The 25042-nt window shown below is 43.3% G+C and overlaps 1 protein-coding gene and 1 non-coding gene across 3 annotated transcripts; both read right to left on the minus strand.

Moving 5' to 3' along the window:
• Positions 1-779: 779 nt before the first annotated feature.
• LOC148668241 (uncharacterized) lies at positions 780-10550 on the minus strand. 2 transcript variants are annotated; one of them, XM_088632478.1, is made up of 2 exons: positions 9922-10550; positions 780-2976 (listed from the first exon to the last, which is right to left on the minus strand). In XM_088632478.1, exons 1-2 carry the CDS (start codon positions 10307-10309, stop codon positions 1640-1642), a joined length of 1725 nt encoding a protein of 574 aa, XP_088488604.1. In that variant the 5' UTR covers positions 10310-10550; the 3' UTR covers positions 780-1639. The 2 variants fall into 2 exon arrangements, with proteins under 2 accessions (XP_088488604.1, XP_088488605.1); XM_088632479.1 differs by lacking the exon at positions 9922-10550 and having other exon boundaries at positions 780-2619; positions 2747-2885.
• Positions 10551-20840: 10290 nt separating this feature from the next.
• On the minus strand, positions 20841-20912 carry trnae-uuc (transfer RNA glutamic acid (anticodon UUC)). The gene has a single exon. It is a non-coding gene; the product is annotated as a tRNA-Glu (tRNA).
• Positions 20913-25042: the final 4130 nt, after the last annotated feature.

Here is a 25042-nt window from a genome sequence, read left to right on the forward strand (position 1 = left end):
TGGAACTGGTACAAAACTGAGCCCTTTGCTGAGGAGGGATCGCTCATCCTAATGTAATCGCTCATATAATCGCTCATCCTAACATGTAAATCTTTATACATGTTATTATACACATAAAGTAAACTGCATGACTAGAACTAATTCTGTTCTAATCAACCATAAGTAAGAGTAATTATAGTCAACATTTAGTTGACTAGACTAAATCAAAAGTGGGTGACTACAAAGTAACTAATAGACATTTTAGGAACAAGTACAGGTTTGTTCCATGCTGAAAAGAGAAGAAAACGCAAAGTGTCAGCTGAGGAACCTTTAACAGATGTCACATGCTGACGCAGTTACCTACTTCAACTAATAGACATTTCAGTTGACTTGACTAAGACTATGATTAAATCAAAAACTAAAGTGGTGACTAAAGCGGTGTATTTTTAAGTCACCTGACTGGATAAAACCCTTTCCACACTGACTGCAGCTGGAAGGTCCCTCTCTGGTGTGATTAGGTGCAGTGGCTCTGTAGCTAAGGATGTATACCTGTGGGTGGAAAGTTGCTGGTTCAAATCCCACAATTGGCAGAGAAATCCTATGCTGGTGGGCCCCTGAGCAAGGCCCTTAACCACAACTACACCAGAGATGCTGACTCCTAGCTTCTCTTCCTATCTGTGGGCCTCATAGTGAGAGTGTTGTGAGAAGACAAAATCCTAATGTGAGAAAGTGATCTTATCTTATGCGCTGGTGGTGTCTTAAGGTGATTCAGTCACTAAAACTCTTCCCACGCTGACTGCAACAATTTATTTTCAAAATTTATTTATCAAATGCACAACAACAGAGCATGCAGCAGTAGTTGCTGGCAATGAAATGTCTTTTCTGCAAGCTCACAAAAATCACAAGAATCACAGAAATCACAAAAACACAAAAATCACAAAATTGAGATTATGAAAATAAGGTTACATAATAACAGATGTAATAGAAATTTAATAAAACTCAATATGAGTAGAGCTGCTATGTGTCCATGGTGTATGCAATATATACAAGTAGTGCAGTTATGCCGAATACAGTGAAAACTGTGTGTCCATGTAGCCATTACAGGTGATTTGCTAAAGGAACTGGAGGTTGGCTATTTAGCAGTCTGATTGCCTGGAGGTAGAAGCTGTTCCGTAGTCTGTTGGACTTGGACCGAATACTTTGGTACCGTTAACCGGATGGTAGGAGGGAAAATAGTTTGTGACTGCGATGACTGCGGTCCTTGAGAACGGACCTGGCCTTCTTCAGACATCTAGCTGAGTAGATATCCTGGATGTTTTGTAGCTCACAGCCGGTGATGAGCTGTGCTGACTTCACCACCCTCTGCAGTACTTTGCGATCCCGGGCAGAGCAGTTCCCATACCAGGCAGTGATGCAACCAGTCAGGATGCTCTCAACAGTGCACCTGTAGACGTTGGCCTGGATATGTGACGGCATGCCAAACCTCTTTAGCCTACGGAGAAAGAATAGGCGCTGCCGTGCTGTTTTGACCATGGTTTTAGTGTGGTGGGTCCAGGTTAAGTCCTCTGAGATGTTAACTCCCAGGATCTTGAAACTGCTGACCCTCTCCACTGCAGTTCCACTGATGTAGATAGGTGTGTGATCTCCTCCCTAGTGTTTTCTATTGTCTCTCTCCTGTGTGAATGCGCTGATGGGCTCTTAAGTTACTTGAAAGACTAAAACATTTCCCACACTGACTGCAGCTGAACGGTCTCTCTCCTGTGTGAACAAGCTGGTGCCTTTTTAAGTCATGTGATTGACTAAAACTCTTCCCACACTGACTGCAGCTGAATGGTTTCTCTCCTGTGTGAGTGCGCTGGTGGGCTCTTAAGTTACTTGATTTACTAAAACTCTTCCCACACTGACTGCAGCTGAACAGTCTCTCTCCAGTGTGAGTGCGATTGTGGGCTAATAAGGCACTTGAGACTCTAAAACTCTTCCCACACTGACTGCAACTGAATGGTCTCTGTCCTGTGTGAATACGCTGGTGTCTTTTTAAGTAGTGTGACTGACTAAAATGCTTCCCACACTGACAGCAGCTGAATAATTTCTCTCCTGTGTGAATGCCCTGGTGGACTATTAAGGTTCTTGACTGACTAAAACTCTTCCCACACTGACTGCAGCTGAATGGTCTCTCTCCTGTGTGAATGCGCTGGTGGACTATTAAGGCACTTGAGTCTCTAAAACTCTTCCCACACTGATTGCAGCTGAATGGTCTCTCTCCTGTGTGAATACCTTGGTGTCTTTTTAAGTTGTGTGACTGACTAAAACTCTTCCCACACTGACGGCAAGTGAAAGATTTCTCTCCTGTGCGAAGGTTTTTTGAAATGCTAGACTGACAAAAACGCTGCTCATCCCTGTGTTGTAATGGCAGTTTGTCCACTCCATCTGAGCAAGGTTTTGAGTGATTCTTACTCATTGTCTGATCATGCTGGGGTTTCTTATTCTGCAAATCCTTCATGGAATGATTTTGCTCTCTGTTCTGAAACTGAGATTTGTTTTCTCCATCGTGTCCTTCAGTGTGCAGCTCAGCAGTCTGAATCACCTGGGGCTCCTTCTTCAGCTCTGCGGGGTCAATCAACTGGGGCTCCATGTCCTTATCTGTAAGATTAAACTCACTCAGTTCTTCTTTGAGCTCTTGTACAGAGACACAGTAAAGTTCATTACAACCTTGTGACATATTGTTCGTGTCCTGATTATTAATCTTCTCTGTAAAAGCATCACATACTAAGAGTCCAGGTGTCCCACTCTCAGGCTCCGTCTTCATCATGGGCACAGAGTCCAGATCCTCCACACTCTGTCTGCTCTCTGTGTGCTGCTCACTGAGTGTCTCTTTCCCTTCTGCAGCAGTGATCTCTGTCTCCTGCATCAGACTGGAGCTCCACTCCTCCTCCTCACTGTGCGGCTGTTCAAGAGGTGCCCTTTCCCCAACATCTGGAAGAACACTGGCCTCTGAGCCTGAAAACACAGGACAAGAAAACAAGACCTTTATTATAATAATAATAATAATAATAATAATAATAATAATAAACTTTATTATACAGATGCAGCCATTCAAAATGCACGGTACCGACGGGCACTCATGGTGCATTAGTCGGTAGTGAAAAGATTTAATAATTTAATCTCTTTACTGTGCACATTTTAATCCGCTTAGTATTGAAATATTTATAGGAAATTTTACCGCTAAAGGGAAATTTTAGTAGCTGAGCATAAAAAGAAGAGGAGCAGAAGAAGGTATATAGATAGATAGAAGGTCATAAATGATATTAATTTAGGAGCATACAGAAGGCTAGTCAAACGTTCTGAGGTCAAATTCTTCCAGGACGACGGCATCGAAAATGTTTGGCGCGCCCTCTCTTTAAAGCCCTGGCCAAATATGAAGACAGTACGTACAGTTATAATTCAAACTGAATTAAAAACTACACATCCCAGTTACCATGGTGGTGCATGTGATCATTGCGTTTAACCAATGAAGGGTGAAAAATCAGTCACATGACTTTGGGGCTGAGTTTCGAAAGCTTAATCTATCAGCAACAAAGCGAAATCTATACGATAGGCTACCTCAAACTGTCAGTTACATGACTGTGTACATCGCTTAAGCCACTCCTATTTGGCATTTTAGTTATGGAGACAGGAAGATGCACCCCCCCCTCCCCCTCCCTCTGAGTGCCTGACTTGTCGCCATCTTTAACCGTTCCGTTTCCGAATCACAGTAGGTACACGTACAAAAATTACGTCATCCCAGATACATTACATATAGATTTTTGTGGTAAGAGGGAGCAAAACATCAGTATTTACCGCTAGTAATTAGTGTGAGATTTATAGTTGAAATCTGAGCCTAAATATTAAGTTAAAATCTCGACAAAGCAATGTAGGAAATACGCACACAGAAACACACAGAGAAAATAAATCCTTTCTGACATCTAAAATCAGTTTCGATCAAGGTCTCCAAAATGAACAAGAAAACATTTTCAGAGAGCAATTACGCTATGTTTATTTAGAATAAGTGATTTATGAGCAATCTAATTTCTTATTCGTTTAAAACAGTGAAATGTCAGCTGCAAACGATCGCACCAGAGACAGCACTATCTCTGCCACTCACAGACGTTCAGGAAAGGGTGAATGAAGTCATGTCAAGTACAATACTTCGGTGATCAATAATAACAGTGGAAGGACAAGAAACAAAAGATAGTGAAAACTGAAGCTTTTTAAGGCTAAAACTAAAATTCGTCCTACAAATTAAGGCAAATATAAATTCAGGACGTTAAAGTGCTAGAGGTGTAAAAAATACAAAAATGCACAAGAGCAAAAAGTTTTAGAAATGGAGCAGGTGTTACTTTGAAATAAGAAAACAGAAAAAAGCCATGACTATACATAGTGCAGAAGAGGGATGCAGGAACACTTGCTTAGATATACAAAAAAATCACAAAAAGTGTATATTACAAAAGAACATGCAAACATGTTCATGAACATGTACGTCCATTTCCCTTTGGGATCAATAAAGTCTTATCCATCTCTACACATGAAACAGAGTGAGGAATCAGAAACTTAGCACGCATAAAAAACAGCAATTCTGTCAGTGAGATCCAAATGAATTAATAGCAAACATGGTTTCATGGAGGGCTTCACAGATAGTTGGGCATTCAGGTAGATTGCCAGGCGAAAGGATCTGTAAATATATTTTGTTAAAGCAAGTCAGTTTTTCGCAACACATAAAATACATTTTTCCAAGAAAGTTTAGCCTGTGTCACTAATGAAACAATTAGATAAAGACATATATAGAAATCTAAAGATTTTTTTATTCAATGTTGGTAGCAGGATGAACTGTCAGGTTGAGCTAAGTGTATATTTTGTCGCATAGTTGCTGCAAGATATTAACAGTGAAAAAAGGTATTTAAAAATGAGTCATTTCAAGAAGAAAAATTTCAGAATAATTGTAAATCTAACAGGATAGAGAAAGCACAGAAAATAAGCAGTTAGATTGATCAGATTAGTATGAAAAGTCATTTAGCAAAGAGCGAATGAGAAGAGTGACAAAGCAATAAAGCAATACAGTAGATGTAAAAACAGTTATAAGGACCACAGATTACAAAGTAAATACATAAAAGAAAGACAAGCAGTTAGAAGTGCTACCACAATTAGAAAATGAAGCAGATACAGACACTAAGTCTTCTGAAAAAGGTTTTGAGGTTAGATTTAAATGCACTCAGGGTAGGTGACTGATATCACTGGGGATACAAATACAAATGGGGTGCAGCTAGAGAAGGTCCTGTCACCCACAGAATGTAGATGTTCTTTAGGACAGCTAGAAGACCAGAGTCAGACGGACAAAGGTGGGGAGTAGACAGATAATAAGCCAGATAGGTACTGAATGAGGATGAGGATTTTGAAGTTGACTCGAAACCTGATAGGAAGCCAGTGCAAGGACAGGCGTAATGCATCCCGATCAGGATTCTCGCTGTCAAATTCTGAACATATTAAAGATGCTCAGTGTGGATTTAATTTCCCCAGTGAACAGGATGTGCATTTATTAATTCTAGAAAGAAATGGCTTTCTTGATTTCTCTAGTTCCTAGTTTCTCTAATTCCCTTTAAAATAAACTATTATTCCACCATGCAGAGTATTACATGGCCAGTATTTACATATGATATTTGTGATTTAAAGAAATTAACACATGCAGCTTTTGAGGGGTTAAGTGTTGGCTGAGTTATTGCAGGATATAAGACTAGAGATGTTGGTAGGAAAAAGATAATTTGAGGAAAGCTGAGGAATACACTGATAACAAGAACACAACCTGATGGGGTTAGGCATACTTTTGATGAAGATGATGAAGTTAACAGACTGTATGTTTACATAGATACTGAAATGAGGATTGTATTTTAGATTTTGTGTAGTTGCTAGCATTGAACTGTGTGTTTGATGCACATGAATTGAAGGAATGGACAAACGTAGCTGATGCGGATCCACAGAGCCAGCATCTTAAGATTTGTTGAAATAACTAACAAGGTATGGCTATTGATGTGCAAGAGAGGTGGAAAGGCTATTTCCTTAAGCCAGCCCTATAAAATAATTTATCCTCAGTGAGATGCTGCCATCTCACAGTGTGTTTCTAACACTGTGTATAGTTCCATCCACACAGTGCCTTTACTTCCATCCATTTTCTAATCTCTTTATCCAGTACAGAGGATTTGGAGCAACGGACACAAGGCAGAATACACCCTGGACATAGCGCAAGTCCATCACAGGACAGACAGACACAAACACACATAACCAGTTTTCCCATAAGCCAATTAACCTACCAGTATGTTTTGGAGTGCGAGAGGGAATCATTAAAATAAATACAGCTTTTTAGTATAGATTACACTTTCCTAAAATGTATTTAAAAAATAAAAATGATTACAATCTAATCTTCCCACGTTTGATCCCAAAATCCCAAGAAAAATAAATCTAAACGGGGAGAAAGCTATGCTGGTAGTTTATTAAGATACTTAAAAGACAAAGATAACAATTTATGTTGCATTTGTCTGATTGTATCAAAAAGACATTTAATAAAACTGATAATTCTGGTCCCAAAGTCTGATTGCCTGACACACATTCGAAGAAGTCCTATATTTTCTAATATACGCACATCCCGGAATTTTGACTTCACTGTGTGATGAAGAAATTTTAAAGACTACTTCTTAGCGTAGATAAAAAAAGCTTGGATTCTCATGTACAGTATCTGATACACATATCTTTTTCTGTTGTCTTTGTTGATCTCTTGAGGATCCTTGTGATATTTTGAGCTCTTGATATAAAAGTGTCGCAGTTTAAATCATTTTCGTTGTTAGAAATTCTGAAATGCTCTGTTAAAAGCAAGGGAGTTTTTATGTCTGTTATAGTTAAAGAAAATGCCAGACGAACTAGGGATTTGGCAGTTTTTCAGTGCTTGTACAATCGATGGAAATGTTCAAATAAATGTGCTAAAGAAATAAACCAAAAAAGTCATTTATTCCTTTATCATATTGTCTAGCTAATGTCCCATTCTTGTTAGTTAGATCAACGAAAAGCTGTGGTGTTACTTTTTGTCGATGAAAAAATAAAAGTATTTTCATTTAAAATGACGGTTACAAATAATGTGGACCAGCGTAATACTTTGAGTTTACAGCTTATCCAAGGTCATTCATTAATACTATTAGTGATATCTTCGGTAAAGGCTTTGATGCATAAAATATTTCTGCATAATTAAAATATTTATGATAAAGGTTGTGTTGTGTACTTTTGCCCAACTGAACAATCTTGCATTCAAAAAATATATTAACTTTTTAATGACTGATGATTAACATGCTGTAATACACAGTTTAAATTTAAAAGCTCAAATGCTGTACATGAGAGTTAACCTTTAATAGCTCCTCCTGGCGGTTTTACAAGGTGATTCCGGATACTTTCCGATATGACGTCATATGACACGTTACACTGCATCATACCGTGTTTTGATGCGACACGCCCACCATGTTGTACCATGGTGTACCTCACGCGTTTTGAATGGCTGCATCTGTATATAGAACCTTCAAAGGTGGCTGTATAGTATGTGAAAGGAAGATGCTTTGACAATATGCTGCACATATGGGTCCAATGTCAGGTCTGAGTTAAATATCATCCTCGGGTTTTCAATTTAGACTGAAGCTCAAGTACAGAACTATCTACGGATAGGTCTAGAGCATTGGTTTTACAAAGTTTGTGGGTGGTGCCAATAAGCATGACTCTAGTCTTGTCACAGTTAAGATGAAGGAAATTCTGAGTCACAGTTTTTTATGTCGGAGATGCAATTCGATAAAATAGAGAAAGCCACATCAGTGTCAGGTTTGGTATGGACGTCTAGGTGAAAATCATCAGCATAGAAATGACAGTTGAGGCCATGTGACCTTAAAAGCTGACCAAGTGGACACATGTAAATGCTGAAAAGTAAAGGGTTGAGTATTGAGCCCTGAGTTTTAACAGGAGCTTCGAGTAGTGCTCAGGAAGTAATATCCACACAAAAAGTACTAGCTTAAAATTTAAATTTCAGATAGCAAAGACGTTATTTAGCAATGAAGAGATAAGGGAGAGACCTGGGAAGTGAGATGATAATATCATTTTTTTGTTTTTGTATTCTTTTGTATTTTGCAAACTATGCAGTCTAGTGTCTTGAAGTTAGCTTTGTGCCCAAATATTTAAAGATGCTGCCTGTTCTTGGTCAGTAAGGTAAAGGGCATGTATTTGGTAAGCTGGCTGTACGCCCAGAACGTGAAAAGAACTAACTGTTGTCTAGTCTGCAACTTAGATATAATTAATCGGCATGTGTTGCTGTCTTATTTGTTTAGAATGCGTCATAGTAACTTGTTTGTTTAAAGGTATAAAAGAACATCTTTAGCTACTTATTTTTAAGTCCGGTGGTTGGAAGCCAGACTTCCATATGCATATGAAATAAAGAGACTTCTGCTTCACTGACACCTGAACTTTGTCATTTGTATGACACAACAGTAGTAAGTAAATTAACTTTTCAAAACTCATTTTCAGAACTTGATATACATCAGATTCAAACACACTTCATCTCTGAACACATAACTTGAAAAAGGATTTAAAATACAGCAGACTCATATTTTACGTTACGTATTTTTACACAAATTCATGTATAGCCAGTCAGCTGTGAAAAAAAAATCAAATACTATAAATAAAAATGTAAATGATGTGGGAATCCCCAAAAATTCAAGTCTTAACAGCACGCAGCTGAGGTGCTCTTTGGGAACTAGTCACTAGTTATCATGCAGCATGAACATCAATATAAGTACAAAGAGGAAAAAAAGCAAGACAAGAAAAGTTAAATTGTATCACTGTTTTTATTGTAATTTACACTATATACATGGACATGCTAGTACAGTGACAGATGAGTTGTTTAAGATAAGATTACTTTATTAGCCCTATACAATTTCTTGCATTAGGAATTTATCTTTTCACATACACTAGCTTGTTCTCCATGAGACAAGCAGACAGGGAGAGAGGCTTGGGGTCAGAACGCAGGGTCAGCCATTGTACAGCACCTCTGGAGCAGTTGGGGTTAAGGGCCTTACTCAGGGGCCCAATGGAGTAGGATTCCTCTGCCAGCCGCAGGATTTGAACCTGCGACCTTCCAGCCACAGGCGCAGATCCTTAGCCACATAGCCACTGCTCCGCCCCTCCGCTCCATTTAAGGATGGTGTTCTGATTATATGCAATTTTGGATATACAGGCTTTGTCAGGACCGAAACTGCTGTATAAAATGCGAGTCTACTGGAATAATATCACAACAACATTACACATAACGCTGCACACTACATTTAACACTGCACTGACACTGAGAGGTTAATAGAGACACACTGACTGGACACTAAAGTACACTAACATTGCACTGAGAGAGAGAGGGGTTAATACAGACACAATGACTGGACACTGTAGTACAATAACACAGCACTGAGAGAGAGGGGTTAATGCAGACTCACTGACCGACTGGACACTACAGTACATTAAGATTAAGACTGTATTGAGAAGAGGAGGACCGGAGGACTGAAATACTTAAACCGATTAAAATTATTGTTATATACACATTCATCAGTAAATATATAAAAAGCCAATACGACGTAAAATCAATATCTATACGTTTTCTTTCCTAATGACGTTGTATTTATTCACTGATTCAGTGAAACAATTGCTGAATCTGAACGAGGTGTTTATTACCGTAACCAGACAAAACAGTTTAGTTTCCAGTAAAAAATCCCGTTGCTACAACACACAAGTCTTTCCCACTTCACTCTGCATCTCTCCACTATACTCTCACCAGTGAGGAAGTTAAAGACACTGTTTTTAAACTCGCACAGATCCCGACTACATACAAGTCACCACACTGACCTGACAGCTCTAGTTTCGTGTCCATTTCTTCTTTTATTCCTGCAGTCACTTCACAGGGAAGCGTGTATCCAACATGATCTGTCGGTCCCTGATATCCTTCTGCTCCCGACTCCTTCTCCCACAGCTTCAATCTCCACTTCAAGCTCTCGTTTTCCTTCTTCAGTTGCGCCATTTCACTCCCGACACTGTCCTCCACACACTGTGTGATTTTAAACACGGCCCGTCTCACCAGGATCTGGGAGATATTGCGGAGTTTGTCTTGAAACTCGTTCTCGGAGTCAGACATCCTGTTTCCAAAAACTTCTGACACTTCATACACGATCGATTTGAGCAAAACGTGCATGAAAGAGTCAAGCTGGGTTTGCAGATTTAACAAGCACTCCGCCATCCTTCTTCAGAGTCGGTCAGAAACAAAGACTGACTTCCGAAGTTTAAACAGAACAACTTATTTTTTATTCTTCACAGATCCTGTTGTCAGGGCTGTGCTCTGTTCAAGCATAAACACAGTCGACAAGACGTTACGTATTCAGAACCTGAAGTTATTTTAAAGAAAAACAACAACTTTCGTTATCTAAAGAAAATTATTCAGTCACCCACACGTAGTTGAAGTACATGCAGGGTCGCGTAGTATAATGACTTCATTCGTTAGCGCGGCCGCAACTTCAAAACAATAGAGAAGCGGAGCTGAGAAAGAGGAGTTTCTTCAGCCGGATATAAACTCTGCACTTCCTAGCCCCACCTAGTCAAGAGGAGTGAATCACCTGCGATTTTTTTGCCCTTCCACAACCATCTTCCCCAACGAAAACTTCTCAAGTGGATTTTTTTAATTGGATTTTTATCTCCCTATGCAGGTTTTTGGTTAAAGAAAAAAAATGGTGTCGTTCTCTTGCCAACTGGCAGTATTTCTTCTGCACTTATAAGCAAGATTTCTATTTCATATTTCACAAATTGTTAGAAATTCTCGAAAAACAAGTGGTTCCAAGAAAGGAAATAAATACTTGCATTTAACAAAATCAAGCCATATGTGGTCGTCCTTAATGATACATTCTGTATGACAAGACAGGAAGAAAGACACCTCAGGACTTCGGACACAGGATCTCCTGTTTATTGAGAGAAGGTTTAACCATCTGTCAGTTTTCATGTCCAAGGAGCTCAATTTGCATTCCGTGTACAACAGCGTGTCTTCTACACCTGCCACTGAAGCACAGCACAGGCTCAGCATCTTGACATCTCCCAAACAGAGACACACAGAGACCTTTTGGTGGGATTGTGGCTCACAAGGGGAGAAGAGACAATTTCCAGAGCAGGATTTGTTACATTTGAGTATCGTGAACACAAATCAGTGCCCGCTTGTATTTCTGTGTTTTTTTTTTAATTTTACAGAAAGTTTAAACGTGACTTTAAAGGCATTATAATATTCACAACCTTGGCAAAAAATGGTTGTCCATAATTGTTGTTTATGTTTGATTAACAGACAAAATATGACAACCCCTCTACTGAGCATATGCTTTATTTTCCTGATGTACAGTACATTGATTAAACACATACCTTAGATGTATAAATGTGGTCCGTAATTGGTCTAGAATGACATTTTAATATACGTATATCATTATACGTCAATTACACATCTCTGATTATTGTAACGATGCTCTGTAGAGGTGAAAAGGATCCGATGCAGATGCAGGAGTCGCAGGGAGGTAAGTAAACGTACCGAGCAAATCCAGGAGCTGAGCCGTAGTCCGAAGGCGAAGGTAAGTCGAGATCCGGTAAAGGCACTGTGGCGAACAATCCAAAACGTGAGACAGAATCGTAGTCGAAGGGAGAGCTTCAGGGTCAAATCCAAAACAGGCAATGATAGCAAACAATCCAAAGGGCGAGACGAGATCCGAAGTCCGAAGGCTAAAGGTGCAGGCAGAATTCCAGGAAGGCAAAAGAGGGGTGAGAACGCTAGGCTGAGCAACAAGAAGAGAACTCAATACCGAGCAACGGGAATCAGGTGCGAATGGTATAAATAACCCGGCGTGCCGCACGGTAGAGCAATTGCAGGTGTGTTAACTCGTGCGGCGGCGCTTGTTAGTAGTAATCCGCTGCTGGTGCTGATTGGCTCGCTTACGTGTTGATCTCCGCTGGCTGGTGGTCGTGACAGTACCCCCCCCTTCACGGGCGGCTCCCGACGCCCGAGACGGCCGATTAGGATAGTCCCTGTGAAAGTCACTGATTAGTGTAGGGTCCAAAATATCCTTCTCTGGAACCCAAGATCTCTCCTCGGCACCAAAACCTTCCCAGTCGACAAAATACTGCAGGGTACTGCGGTTCCATCTGGAGTCAATGATCTTGTGGACCATATAAGCCGGGCGCCCCTGAATGCGACGAGGAGGTGGCGGGCGATGTTGGGGAGCCGCAAGGGGCGAGCGGTAAACAGGTTTCAGGAGGGAGACATGAAATGAGGGGTGGATTCTGAGGGTAGGGGGGAGAGCAAGACGGAAGGTAACCGGGGTGATCCGGGAACGAATCCGGAAGGGACCAATATATCTAGGCCCAAGCTTTTTGGAAGGCTGATGTATAGGTAGGTTCCGTGTCGATAACCAAACAAACTGTCCTTTCCGAAAACGAGGGGCTGGTCTGCGGTGTCGGTTGGCGAATTTGGCGTGGCGCTGGGTTGACTTAATAAGAGCTGTCCTCGCCATTTTCCAGGTCCTTCGCAGTTTGGCAATATATTGTTGCACGGACGGCACTGCCGTGAGTGGAGGTGTGACAGGGATGAGAGTGGGCTGATAACCTAAAGAACAAAGGAAGGGAGAGAGACCTGTGGAGGAGGAGGTAAGAGAATTGTGGGCATATTCTGCCCAGGGAAGTAGTGATGACCAATCATCCTGTGAGCTGGAGGTGAAGGCTCTCAAAAAGGTCAGGAGGCTTTGATTGGTCCTTTCCACCTGACCATTGGCCTCAGGATGATAACCAGAAGTCAAAGATACACGAGTCCCTAGAGTTTGACAGAAAGCCTTCCAAAAGGCCGAGATAAATTGCGGTCCCCTGTCCGAGACAACGTCATCAGGCAAACCATGTATCCTAAAGACCTGTTGTACAAACAAAGATGCCATTTCCTGGGCTGTGGGCAATGCTGGGAGGGGGACAAAATGGGCTGCTTTGGAAAAACGATCGGAGACCACCATGATTACCGTATGACCCTGACTGTTAGGAAGGTCCGTAATGAAGTCAACAGCTATGTGGGACCAAGGGCGGTGTGGGATTGGAAGGGGGTGAAGGAGGCCAGCCTTCCTAGAGCGCGGAGTCTTGCTCCTGGCACAGACCGGGCAAGCCCGGACGTACTCTGCTGCATCAGATCGCATGGAAGGCCACCAAAAGTCCCTGGTGAGGAGGTCCAGAGTGCGTCTGCATCCCGGGTGGCCGGCAAACCGGGAATCATGTCCCCACTGCAAAACCACAGAACGTAAGTTGTTCGGGACGAAAAGCTTATCCGGGGGGCAGCACAGAGGAACTGTAGTTCCGTTGAGGGCACGCCTGACCTGATCTTCAATGGAGCAATGAATCGCTGCCACGATTCTGTTAGGAGAGATGATTGGTTCAGGTGTGTCGTCCAGGTCTGGGGGGTCATGGAGCCGAGAGAGTGCATCAGCCCTCCCATTCTTCGAGCCAGGAGTGTAAGTGATAACAAAATTGAAACGAGAAAAGAAAAGTGACCAACGGGCCTGACGCGAGTTGAGGCGCTTGGCAGATTGAATATAGGACAGGTTCTTATGGTCCGTAATAATGACAAAGGGGTGCTGAGCCCCCTCCAGCCAGTGTCTCCATTCCTCGAGGGCCAGCTTGATAGCTAGGAGTTCCCGATTGCCCACATCATAGTTAACCTCAGCAGGAGAGAGCTTCTTGGAAAAGAAAGCACATGGATGAGGGAGGCGATCCTCTTCGAGGCGCTGGGAGAGGACTGCACCAACCCCATGGGCAGAGGCGTCAACTTCAACAATGAAAGGCCAGGAGGGATCCGGATGCCGTAGGAGAGGAGCGGAGCTGAAGAGACGTTTCAAGCGCAGGAATGCCTGGTTAGCCTCCGGATTCCATTTACCCCGACTAGGACGGTTGCGGGTCAGAGCCGTAATGGGCGCCACCACGGAGCTAAAGTTCCGGATGAATCGCCTGTAGAAGTTGGCAAAACCTAGAAAGCGTTGGATTTGCTTCAAATTACGTGGCACAGGCCAATCATTGATAGCTGCCACCTTGGCTGAGTCCATCTCGACTCCAAGAGGAGAAATAATGTAGCCCAGAAAGTGAATCTTAGAAGCATGAAAAATGCATTTCTCAAGCTTGGCGTAGAGCTGGTTGTCGATGAGTCTGGACAAGACCTCCTGGACGTGATGGACATGTTCCTGAGGGTCGGTGGAAAAAATGAGGATGTCATCCAAGTATACCAAGACAAATTTTCCAATAATGTCCCTGAAGATGTCATTTATGAAGGATTGGAAGACTGCCGGGGCATTAGCGAGTCCAAAAGGCATCACCTGATATTCATAGTGGCCGTGCGTGGTCATAAAGGCTGTCTTCCACTCATCCCCTTCACGGATCCTGATTAAATTATAAGCCCCTCGTAGATCTAGTTTAGAAAAAATGGAGGCTCCACGTAGGGACTCCAGAGCGGCTGGGATTAAAGGCAAGGGGTAGGGATGTTTGACTGTAATGGAGTTCAGGCCTCTGTAATCAATACACGGCCTCAAGGAGCCGTCCTTCTTCCCTATGAAGAAGAACCCAGCACAGGCTGGGGACGAGGAGGGACGAATAAAACCAGAATTCAGGGCCTCCTTGATATAATCCTGCAGGGCTTCATTCTCCGTCTGAGTGAGCGGGTAGATCCGTCCTTTGGGTGGGAGTGCTCCTGGAAGCAAATCTATTGCACAGTCATAGGTGCGGTGAGGGGGGAGCGATAGAGCTTTCTGTTTGTCAAAGGCTTGCTTCAAATGTGCATATTGGGGGGGAATAATAGAGTGTTCTTCCAAGAGGTTTACTGAAGCAGCAACCTTGAGTGGAGGACGACAACAGTTGTCACGACAGGCCTGGCTCCAGGCAATGATCTCATTCTTGGCCCAGGAGATGTGGGGATCATGCTTTTTGAGCCAGGGAAGGCCCAGGATCACAGGGTAAGCAGGGGAATCCAGGAGAAGGAGTGAAATGTCCTCCACATGAGTGGCACCAACAGTAAGGGATAGGGGAATGGTCTGCCAGGAAATACGTCCAGGAGCGATCGGTGACCCATCCAACGTTTGAATGCAGATAGGGGGTGAAAGCGGAGCAAGAGGAATATCCCACTTCTTAGCAAAAGAGGCATCCATAAAATTCCCAGCTGCCCCTGAATCCACCAAAACCGAAAGGGGAAGGTGCGTGTCCATCCAGGAAATCTCAGCTGGGAATAAAGGCCCTGAAGAGGATTGTGAAAAAACAGCACTACTGACACTAACAGTAGGCAGTGGGGGAGCTCGAGGTGGATGTGGGGGTCTCAGAGGACAAGTAGCGAGCAGGTGACCCGACGCAGAGCAGTACAGACACAGCCCCTCCTGACGGCGCCTTTCCTTTTCCTCCAAGGACAGGGGTGCATGTGGCAGGGTGGGCGCCACGAGGGGAGGACCCATGGGCCGCACAGGTCTGCTTCCTGGGTGTCTCTCCGCTCTCCGCAGCCGAATGCGAGTGTCCAATTCAACTACCGCAGCGATAGCCGCCTCTAGAGACCAGGTTGGTAAGGACATGAGCACCAGGTGGTCCTTTAGATCCTCCGAGAGACCCTTAGCGAAGAGGCAAACCAAAGCTTCCGGGTTCCAGGCAGACTCCGTGGCGAGGGCTTGGAATTCAGCCACATAATCTTGCAGTGGTCTGTCGCCCTGGCGAAGAGAGGAAAGCCGAAGGCAAGTCAAATCCGGGTTGCTTTGAGAAAAACGCGCCTGGAGACGGTCAGCGAAAAGCTGAAAGTCAGAGAACAGCTGCTCTCCTCTAGCAAGCAATACTGCAGCCCAATCCAATGCTTTGCCTGTGAGCAAGGAAAGTGCGAATCCGATCCTCTGTCGAGAAGTAGAAAAACGCTCAGGCTGCAGCTGAAAAGCCAGGGAGCACTGGGCAATAAAGCCCCTGCAGCCTGCAGGATTGCCGTCATACTTCTCCGGGAGAACAAATGGTAAAGTTGAGGGAGTGGTGGGCGGGGCCGCGGTGGTTGGAGCAGGTGTTTGTAAAAAAGGCGTTGTAGGAATCGGTGCGGGAGCCGGCGAAACAGGGGAAGAAAAAAGCCAGGCGACTTGGTTAGTGAGCAGTTGGAGAGAAGATTGAAGCTGGGCGATGGTCTGGGATTGCTGCGGGAGAAGGGAACGAAGGGTCTGTGCGTCTGCGGGATCCATAATCTGGCTCGGTATTCTGTAACGATGCTCTGTAGAGGTGAAAAGGATCCGATGCAGATGCAGGAGTCGCAGGGAGGTAAGTAAACGTACCGAGCAAATCCAGGAGCTGAGCCGTAGTCCGAAGGCGAAGGTAAGTCGAGATCCGGTAAAGGCACTGTGGCGAACAATCCAAAACGTGAGACAGAATCGTAGTCGAAGGGAGAGCTTCAGGGTCAAATCCAAAACAGGCAATGATAGCAAACAATCCAAAGGGCGAGACGAGATCCGAAGTCCGAAGGCTAAAGGTGCAGGCAGAATTCCAGGAAGGCAAAAGAGGGGTGAGAACGCTAGGCTGAGCAACAAGAAGAGAACTCAATACCGAGCAACGGGAATCAGGTGCGAATGGTATAAATAACCCGGCGTGCCGCACGGTAGAGCAATTGCAGGTGTGTTAACTCGTGCGGCGGCGCTTGTTAGTAGTAATCCGCTGCTGGTGCTGATTGGCTCGCTTACGTGTTGATCTCCGCTGGCTGGTGGTCGTGACAATTATACAGTATGTCCATTATACATAAATGGTTGGAGTTTTATTATACGGAAATATTTAGAGGACTATTATACCTATATAGTTAAAGGTCTATTATACATCAAAGATAGGTCTCATAGTTGTAGAAACTAGTAAATCAAGCCAATGATTTGGGCTAGAAATTTATTCTGAGAATATACAATTATTCACCCCTGAAAAATATATAGTTCAGATTATGCATTTTATACAATATTGTAATAAACAAATGGCTAATCATCATAAAAAACACAATTATTAAACTTCAGCTACAAATTCTGGTAACATGGCTATATATATATAGTAATAACAAACACAAACTAATTCCATGAACACGCTAATATTTAACTCAAAACCACATTTTGATTCAAATATAAGTTTTAAAAATTACAACTTCTATATTTCCACGAAAATATTATTAATGTAGCACAAATGCTACTTTCTAAGAAAGACAGAAAGAAACTGTTTTGTGTCTCATGGTGATCCTCCTCTCGATACTAATGAAATGTTTAATATGATCCCTCGAGAAAAAAAGGTGTCAATATCCGCCTGGAATGATTGATGCCCCATCAAACATTTTGTAATATCTCCAGAAGCTCATACTGTAGAAACCTGATTCGTGGCTTAAATTCAAGGTAAACAAGACTAAGGAAATGAGTTGAAAACTTGATGTCGAACTGTGATTTAAATCACCCAAAACATTGCACAACATTGGGCAGTATGTGCCGGAAACAGATAGCTCAGTTGATAGAGCAGAGGACTGTAGTGGCAATAATGAAGAATCCTTAGGTTGCTGGTTTGACTCTGGCTTGGAGGAATGTGTTTCTTGTGTACTTCAATCAAAGAGTTGAAATAGCAATTTTTTTTAACTCAGACGTTGATCAAAAGCTCAATAAACCACGAAGCAGAGGCTCTTGTTCCGAATTCAACTCCCGTCTGATTGTCTTGTTTTGGCCAAAATCTGATCTTTGAATTCAGAGGACTACTCTGCCTGCATTGTAATTCAAAAGTATACACAAATGTCACGTTTTTTTTTGTAGATATAAAGGTGTTCTCTGTTTTCAAAGGATAGGTACTTAATTGGCATAATGATTTGGTATTGAGTTTGTATCGTTATATGATTAAATTTGTGTTTTTTTGTGTTTTTAACGTATTGTGAACTTATTTTTTAAACAAATGCTTACAAAGGCAAACAAGGCCCACATCTGTTTATACCAGCGGTGAATTGTACATTTTTATTTACAAGCTACTCTGCACTTTTGGGAGTGTAACAGGTTCGATATAAAGTGGCAAAAATATAAAAGGGGAAAATACCCCGGACTGCGTGTAAAGCCCTCGTTGTGACTGTTTTTTTATTGTTAAATACGGCGTCCTGTGCACGAAATGTTGCAGAAACACAATCTGATATTTTAATAAGTATTATTTTAATAATTTGATAAGTATGAGGTCCCGGATCCAAATATTCAGTTCTTATTTTTTTAAGTGATATCTTCCCTTCCTCTCGTGGATTTTGAATCAAATTTGATCTTTGTACATTACATTTTACATTGAAAAAAACGAGCATACCTCATCCACCAACGGACAGAGCAATCTTTTATGTTGCCTTCCAGAGCTTCCAGCTTGTGATGGATTTGTATGGGCGTCTGTATGATACCACTACAGCACTGGCACAGGTGTAAAATCCACTTTCTCACGACTTTTTCAGTGTCTTCTCCTCTCACAAATGGTCCGAAGCACAGGAGCCAATATTAGAGAAAACAACAGGTGTTTAAACAGAGTATGTCCAAATGTCAGCGACAACGTTTTGTCATTTGGTATAAACGCAAATGGTTCATCATTTAAAAGCCAACGACGTTCTTTTTCTCCCTGGCGCTAATAAGCTACAGTACCACACATGCGAGCTGTTGAGTGAAAGGAAATTCATATGTGCGTAGGAAGGCAGAATAAAATCCAGAACTGTACTGGTGATATTGATAAACAGGGCCGATGTTCACAATAAAACGTTATTGTATAAAACATTAAGATTCATAAATATATTTTTTTAATCATGCAAAGTGTCTGTTAAACCATTCATGAACGATTTTTAGACAAAAAAACACACCATTATATGAGAAAATACATTTACTATATGTGCATTTAACGTAAATTGTTGCCCTTCTTTTTTTCCATAAATACACAAGCTTGTTATGTCTTATGTCAGAAATAAACTGCATGAAATTCGATAAAGCAACAAAAAGTAAGCGCCACAAAGACGACAAACATTTGCGTTTATATTGCACTGTTATCTCGAGCCTTTAAACTTACTTTAAACGCAATTTGTTTTTCTCTGTAGTTCTAAGGCTTTGTCATTTAGGTGTGCTGTTTTTTTCTACATGTTGTAAAAAAAGTCACTAAATCATACGAAACATAAAAGCTCCAATTGTAAACAATTGACCATTCATATTCCTGAATTTTAAACCTATGGAGTATTTTAAACCTTGTCTTCGTATTTGTGAATATTAGAGCTCCTTTTCAAAAGCTGTCACTATGGATAAGTGCTTAGGTTTCCTGTTTTTTTACCCAGGCGGTCCAGGTTTGGCTCTTGGTATAGGAGCGCGGCTGTGTTGCCTTCTGGATTTCAATTGAGCAGCTCAGTGCAGATCAGCATGTACATTTGTCTGGACAGTAGAATTTTCAGAAAGTGTAGTTGGATTATAGCACGTGCCCCTGACGATGTTATTGATACGTCACATGTGCTCTTTTTTGTATAATATTTATTTTTGTTGTTCAAATAAAAAAACGGTTTCTCCGTTTTCCTCTTTATGCCGTTGTCAGCTAGCACAACAAGACGGGAAAAATGCAAGGGGGGGAAGAGGAAGCGGCTGTCAGGAGCTTTCTACCTCCTTTTGCTTTCACTTCTCTGTGTTTCTTTCCACAGCGCCGTGCACCTTTTCATTGCTCGCGCTTTCAGAGCCTCCGCACGGCACACGACTCGACATCAGGAAGCACATTGAAGTGAAAGCAGGAAGCGCTGCGACATGCACTGTGCAGATCCCGCCACAATAAGAGGTGAGTGGGTCTGTTCGATGCACAAAGAACGCTTTGATTAGCGTCAAAGGCAAGTCATTCCGAGTTGGTCGTCTGTGTTTTCCGTTCAGACGCGAAATGCTGAAATGATCTCTCGGCTCCTCGGTTGTCATTTCTGCTCCGTAAAGGAATCACAGCACGCGTCGGCTTCCAGCACGGTGGGTCGGGACATGATGCCGGGGGTCGGAGAGAGCGATGTCTTCCTCGTTAGTATAGGACCTGTCACCTGTCCCCACCTGTCACGCGGGAGACCGGGGTACATCAGGACGCGCATTGAAGTGAAAGCAGGATGCGCTGCGACATGCACTGTGCAGATCCCGCCACACTAAGAGGTGAGTGGGTCTGTTCGATCACAGCGCTAGGCGAATCCCCAATCCCCTTTTGTGTGTGGCGACAAAAGAAGGCTGTTTCTGCCCGGTTTCGAACCAGGGACCTTTTGCGTGTGAGGCGAACGTGATAACCACTACACTATGGAAACGGTGGTAAGACGTGCCCAGCGGCCCAGCGCTGAGCTTCGCCAATGCGATTCAGCTGCTTCCAGTGCCTTTATTGGAGTGCGCTGATGGACCGTGCTCTCTCTCCAGAGACCAGCACGCCTGTCATGGATGGAGCAGGAAAGGCGGCGCCACATTCTACAGCCCTCTCCACGCAATCGACGAAATCGGGCTACTGAAGTGGAGAAAATCGCCTCTCCAGAAAGTGCAAATACCATCTTGGAGAGTATAAATCCTATTGCCGAAGGTCAGCCCTGTCCACCAGAGTAACACTCCCACAGCGATGATCAGCTCGTCTCACATGCGAGAAGTTTCGGTTGGAAACAAGCGCCCCCTCTTCTCGCACGTTTTGCACGTTCGAGCGGTTTTAATGCGGCTCTTTCGTACACGGTGCTGATCTTTTGGAAAGCAGGAGGCAAAACGGACACGTTCCCATACCGGGAGTCGAACCCGGGCCGCCTGGGTGAAAACCAGGAATCCTAACCGCTAGACCATATGGGAACACACAACCCCGCTGTTCCGGGCATCATGCAAGCAAACTACATAAATATGAGAAAACACGCAAGAGAGTTGTCACTCAGAGTGTCGAAGGGTCGATGTATACTGGGGCTCAGTTGAAATGCAACGTCAGGACTTTTCCGAATTATGTCACACGAAGAGAGCACACCTTTTCCGCCCTGCCACGTGTGTTTCGGTAACTCGCCGTGATCGTATAGTGGTCAGTACTTTGCGTTGTAGCCGCAACCGAGTCACGGCAGAATAGGGTCGTCTGCTTTTACTACTTGTACGAATGAAGGCAAAAAAAAGCCAATCGATGTGAACGAACGGCGCTTTACAGAGGAGTACTGCCTGACTGGATTGTTGATGAACGACAGAGGCCACTCCGACCTCTTCTCGGTTTTCTTCAATGACTTACTAAGGATCTTCTACACATTCGCCCATGCAGGGGAAGCCAGTTACACCAAAGCAAACGCAGGAAAGTGCAATTCAAGCAGAGACCAGGAGGGACTTGTTTACACCGAGAGTGGTCGGAGAATGGAACAATGCGCCCAGCCCTGTTGCTGGAGCCGATTCTTGATGAGATCTTGGGCTCACTATGAAGCCCCCGCTGGATGCTAATCTTTCTGTTGTTCTTGCAGGTCCTGCGCTGCTTTTGAGCCGACAGAGCTCGTCCTGGTCTGTCGGCACAGCCCAATTGCAAATGATCGGCTCCGCGTCCAGTGTGTGATCTCCTGTTCAAGCCCAAGCGAAGACACAGTGAGCCTATCTGTCAATAATAGTAATACAGTGTGGGATGTCCTGTCCCAGTCTGAGGAACAAACAGTGAGCATGTCTCTCAATAATAATAATAATACAGTGTGATCTTCTCTCCCAGCCCGGGAAAAAAAAACGTGAGCCTGTTTCACAATAATAATAATACAGTGTGTGATCTCCTGTCCCAGCCTGAGGAACAGACAGTGAGCCTCTCTCTCAGTAATAATAATACAGTGTGTGATCTCCTGTCCCAGCCCAAACAACGACACAGTGTGCCTATCTGTCAATAATAATAATACAGGGTGCGATCTCCTGTCCCAGCCTGAGGAACAGTGTGCCTGTCAATCAATAATAATATTACAGTATGTGATCTCCTGCTCCAGCCTGAGGAACAGACAGTGAGACTGTCTCTCAATAATAATAATACAGTGTATGTCCTCCTCTCCCAGCCTGAGGAAAAGACAGTGAGCCTGTCTCTCAATAATAATAATCCAGTGTGTGATCTCCTGTTCAAGCCCAAGCGAAGACACAGTGAGCCTATCTGTCAATAATAGTAATACAGTGTGGGATGTCCTGTCCCAGCCTGAGGAACAGACAGTCAGCCAGCCTGTCTCTCAATAATAATACAGTGTGTGATCCTCTGTCCCAGCCTGAGGAACAGACAGTGAGCCTGTCTCTCAATAAAAATAATACAGTGTGTGATCCTCTGTCCCAGCCTGAGGAACAGACAGTGAGCCTGTCTCTCAATAAAAATAATACAGTGTGTGATCCCCTGTCCCAGCCAGAGGAACAGACAGTGAGCCCGTCTCTCAATAATAATAATACAGTGTGTTATCTCCTGTCCCAGCCTGAGGAACAGTGTGCCTGTCAATCAATAATAATATTACAGTATGTGATCTCCTGCTCCAGCCTGAGGAACAGACAGTGAGACTGTCTCTCAATAATAATAATACAGTGTATGTCCTCCTGTCCCAGCCTGAGGAAAAGACAGTGAGCCTGTCTCTCAATAATAATAATCCAGTGTGTGATCTCCTGTTCAAGCCCAAGCGAAGACACAGTGAGCCTATCTGTCAATAATAGTAATACAGTGTGGGATGTCCTGTCCCAGCCTGAGGAACAGACAGTCAGCCAGCCTGTCTCTCAATAATAATACAGTGTGTGATCCTCTGTCCCAGCCTGAGGAACAGACAGTGAGCCTGTCTCTCAATAAAAATAATACAGTGTGTGATCCTCTGTCCCAGCCTGAGGAACAGACAGTGAGCCTGTCTCTCAATAAAAATAATACAGTGTGTGATCCCCTGTCCCAGCCAGAGGAACAGACAGTGAGCCCGTCTCTCAATAATAATAATACAGTGTGTTATCTCCTGCCCCAGCCTGAGGAACAGTGAGCCTGTCAATCAATAATAATAATACAATATGTGATGTCCTGTCTCAGCCTGTGGAACAGAGAGTAAGCCTGTCTCTCAATAATAATAATACAGTGTGTGATCTCCTGTCCCAGCCAGGGGAACAGTGAGCCAGACTCTCAGTAATAATAATACAGTATGTGACCAACTGTCCCAGACTGAGGAAAAGATAGTGAGTCTGTCTCTCAATAATAATAATACAGTGTGAATTCCTGTCTCAGCTTGTGGAACATACAGTGAGCCTGTCTCTCTATAATAATAATATAATATATGACCTCCTGTCCCAGCCTGGGGAATATACAGTGAGCCTGTCTCACTATAATAATAATACAGTGTCTGATCTCCTGTCCCAGCCTGAGGAACAATGAGCCTGTCAATCAATAATAATACAGTATGTGATGTCCTGTCTCCCCCTGAGGAACAGAGAGTAAGCCTCTCTCTCAATAATAATAATACAGTGTGTGATCTCCTGTCCCAGCCTGAGGAACAAACAGTGAGCCTGTCTCAAAATAATAATAATACAGTGTGGGATCTCCTGTCCCAGCCTGGGGAACAGTGTGCCAGACTCTCAATAATATTAATTATAATAATACAACGTGATCTACTGTCCCAGCCTGAGGAACAGACAGTGAGCCTGTCTCAATAATAATACAGTGTGTGACCATCTGTCCCAGACCGAGGAAAAGACAGTGAGTCTGTCTCTAAATAATAATAATACAGTGTGGGATATCCTGTTCCAGCCTGGGGAACAGTGAGCCAGACTCTCAATAATAATAATACAGTGTGACCTACTGTCCCAGCCTGAGGAACAGACAGTGAGTTTGTCTCTCAATAATAATAATACAGTGTGTAATCTCCTGTCCCAGACTGAGGAACAGACAGTGAGACTGTCTCTCAATAATAATAATACAGTGTGTGATCTCCTGTCCCAGCCTGAGGAACAGTGAGCCTGTCAATCAATAATAATACAGTATGTGATGTCCTGTCTCAGCTTGAGGAACAGAGAGTAAGCCTGTCTCTCAATAATAATAATACAGTGTGGGATCTCCTGTCCCAGCCTGGGGAACAGTGTGCCAGACTCTCAATAATATTAATAATAATAATACAATGTGATCTACTGTCCCAGCCTGAGGAACAGACAGTGAGCCTGTCTCAATAATAATACAGTGTGTGACCATCTGTCCCAGACCGAGGAAAAGACAGTGAGCCTGTCTCTAAATAATAATAATACAGTGTGGGATCTCCTGTCCCAGCCTGGGGAACAGTGAGCCACACTCTCAATAATAATAATACAGTGTGACCTACTGTCCCAGCCTGAGGAACAGACAGTGAGTTTGTCTCTCAATAATAATACAGTGTTATCTCCTGTCCCAGCCTGGGGAACAGACAGTGAGCCTGTCTCTCATTACTAATAATACAGTGTGTAATCTCCTGTCCCAGACTGAGGAACAGACAGTGAGACTGTCTCTCAATAATTATAATAATACTGTGTGAGCTCCTGACCCAGCCTGGGGAACATACAGTGAGCTTGTCTCTCTATAATAATAATACAGTGTGTGATCCTCTGTCCCAGCCTGAGGAACAGACAGTGAGCCTGTCTCTCAATAATAATAATTCAGTGTGGGATCTCCTGTCCAACTCTGAGGAACAGACAGTGAGCCTCTCTCTAAATAATAATAATACAGTGTGTGATCCTCTGTCCCAGCCTGAGGAACAGACAGTGAGCCTGTCTCTCAATAATAATAATACAGTGTGTGATCTCCTGTCCCAGCCTGAGGAACAGACAGTGAGCCCGTCTCTCAATAATAATAATACAGTGTGTTATCTCCTGTCCCAGCCTGAGGAACAGTGAGCCTGTCAATCAATAATAATATAGTATGTGACGTCCTGTCTCAGCTTGAGGAACAGAGAGTAAGCCTGTCTCTCAATAATAATAATACAGTGTGGGATCTCCTGTCCCAGCCTGAGGAA

The sequence above is a fragment of the Lepisosteus platostomus genome, chromosome 5, assembly GCF_059453375.1.
Source record: "Lepisosteus platostomus isolate fLepPlt1 chromosome 5, fLepPlt1.hap1, whole genome shotgun sequence".
Classification (NCBI taxonomy): Eukaryota; Metazoa; Chordata; class Actinopteri; order Semionotiformes; family Lepisosteidae; genus Lepisosteus; species Lepisosteus platostomus.

Coding starts and splice junctions, on each gene's coding strand:
- LOC148668241 (XM_088632478.1), bottom strand. CDS start 10,309: ATGGCGGAGTGCTTGTTAAATCTGCAAACCCAGCTTGACTCTTTCATG. Junction 2,977..9,921: donor CACGAAACTAGAGCTGTCAG/GTCAGTGTGGTG, acceptor CTGTGTTTTCAG/GCTCAGAGGCCAGTGTTCTT.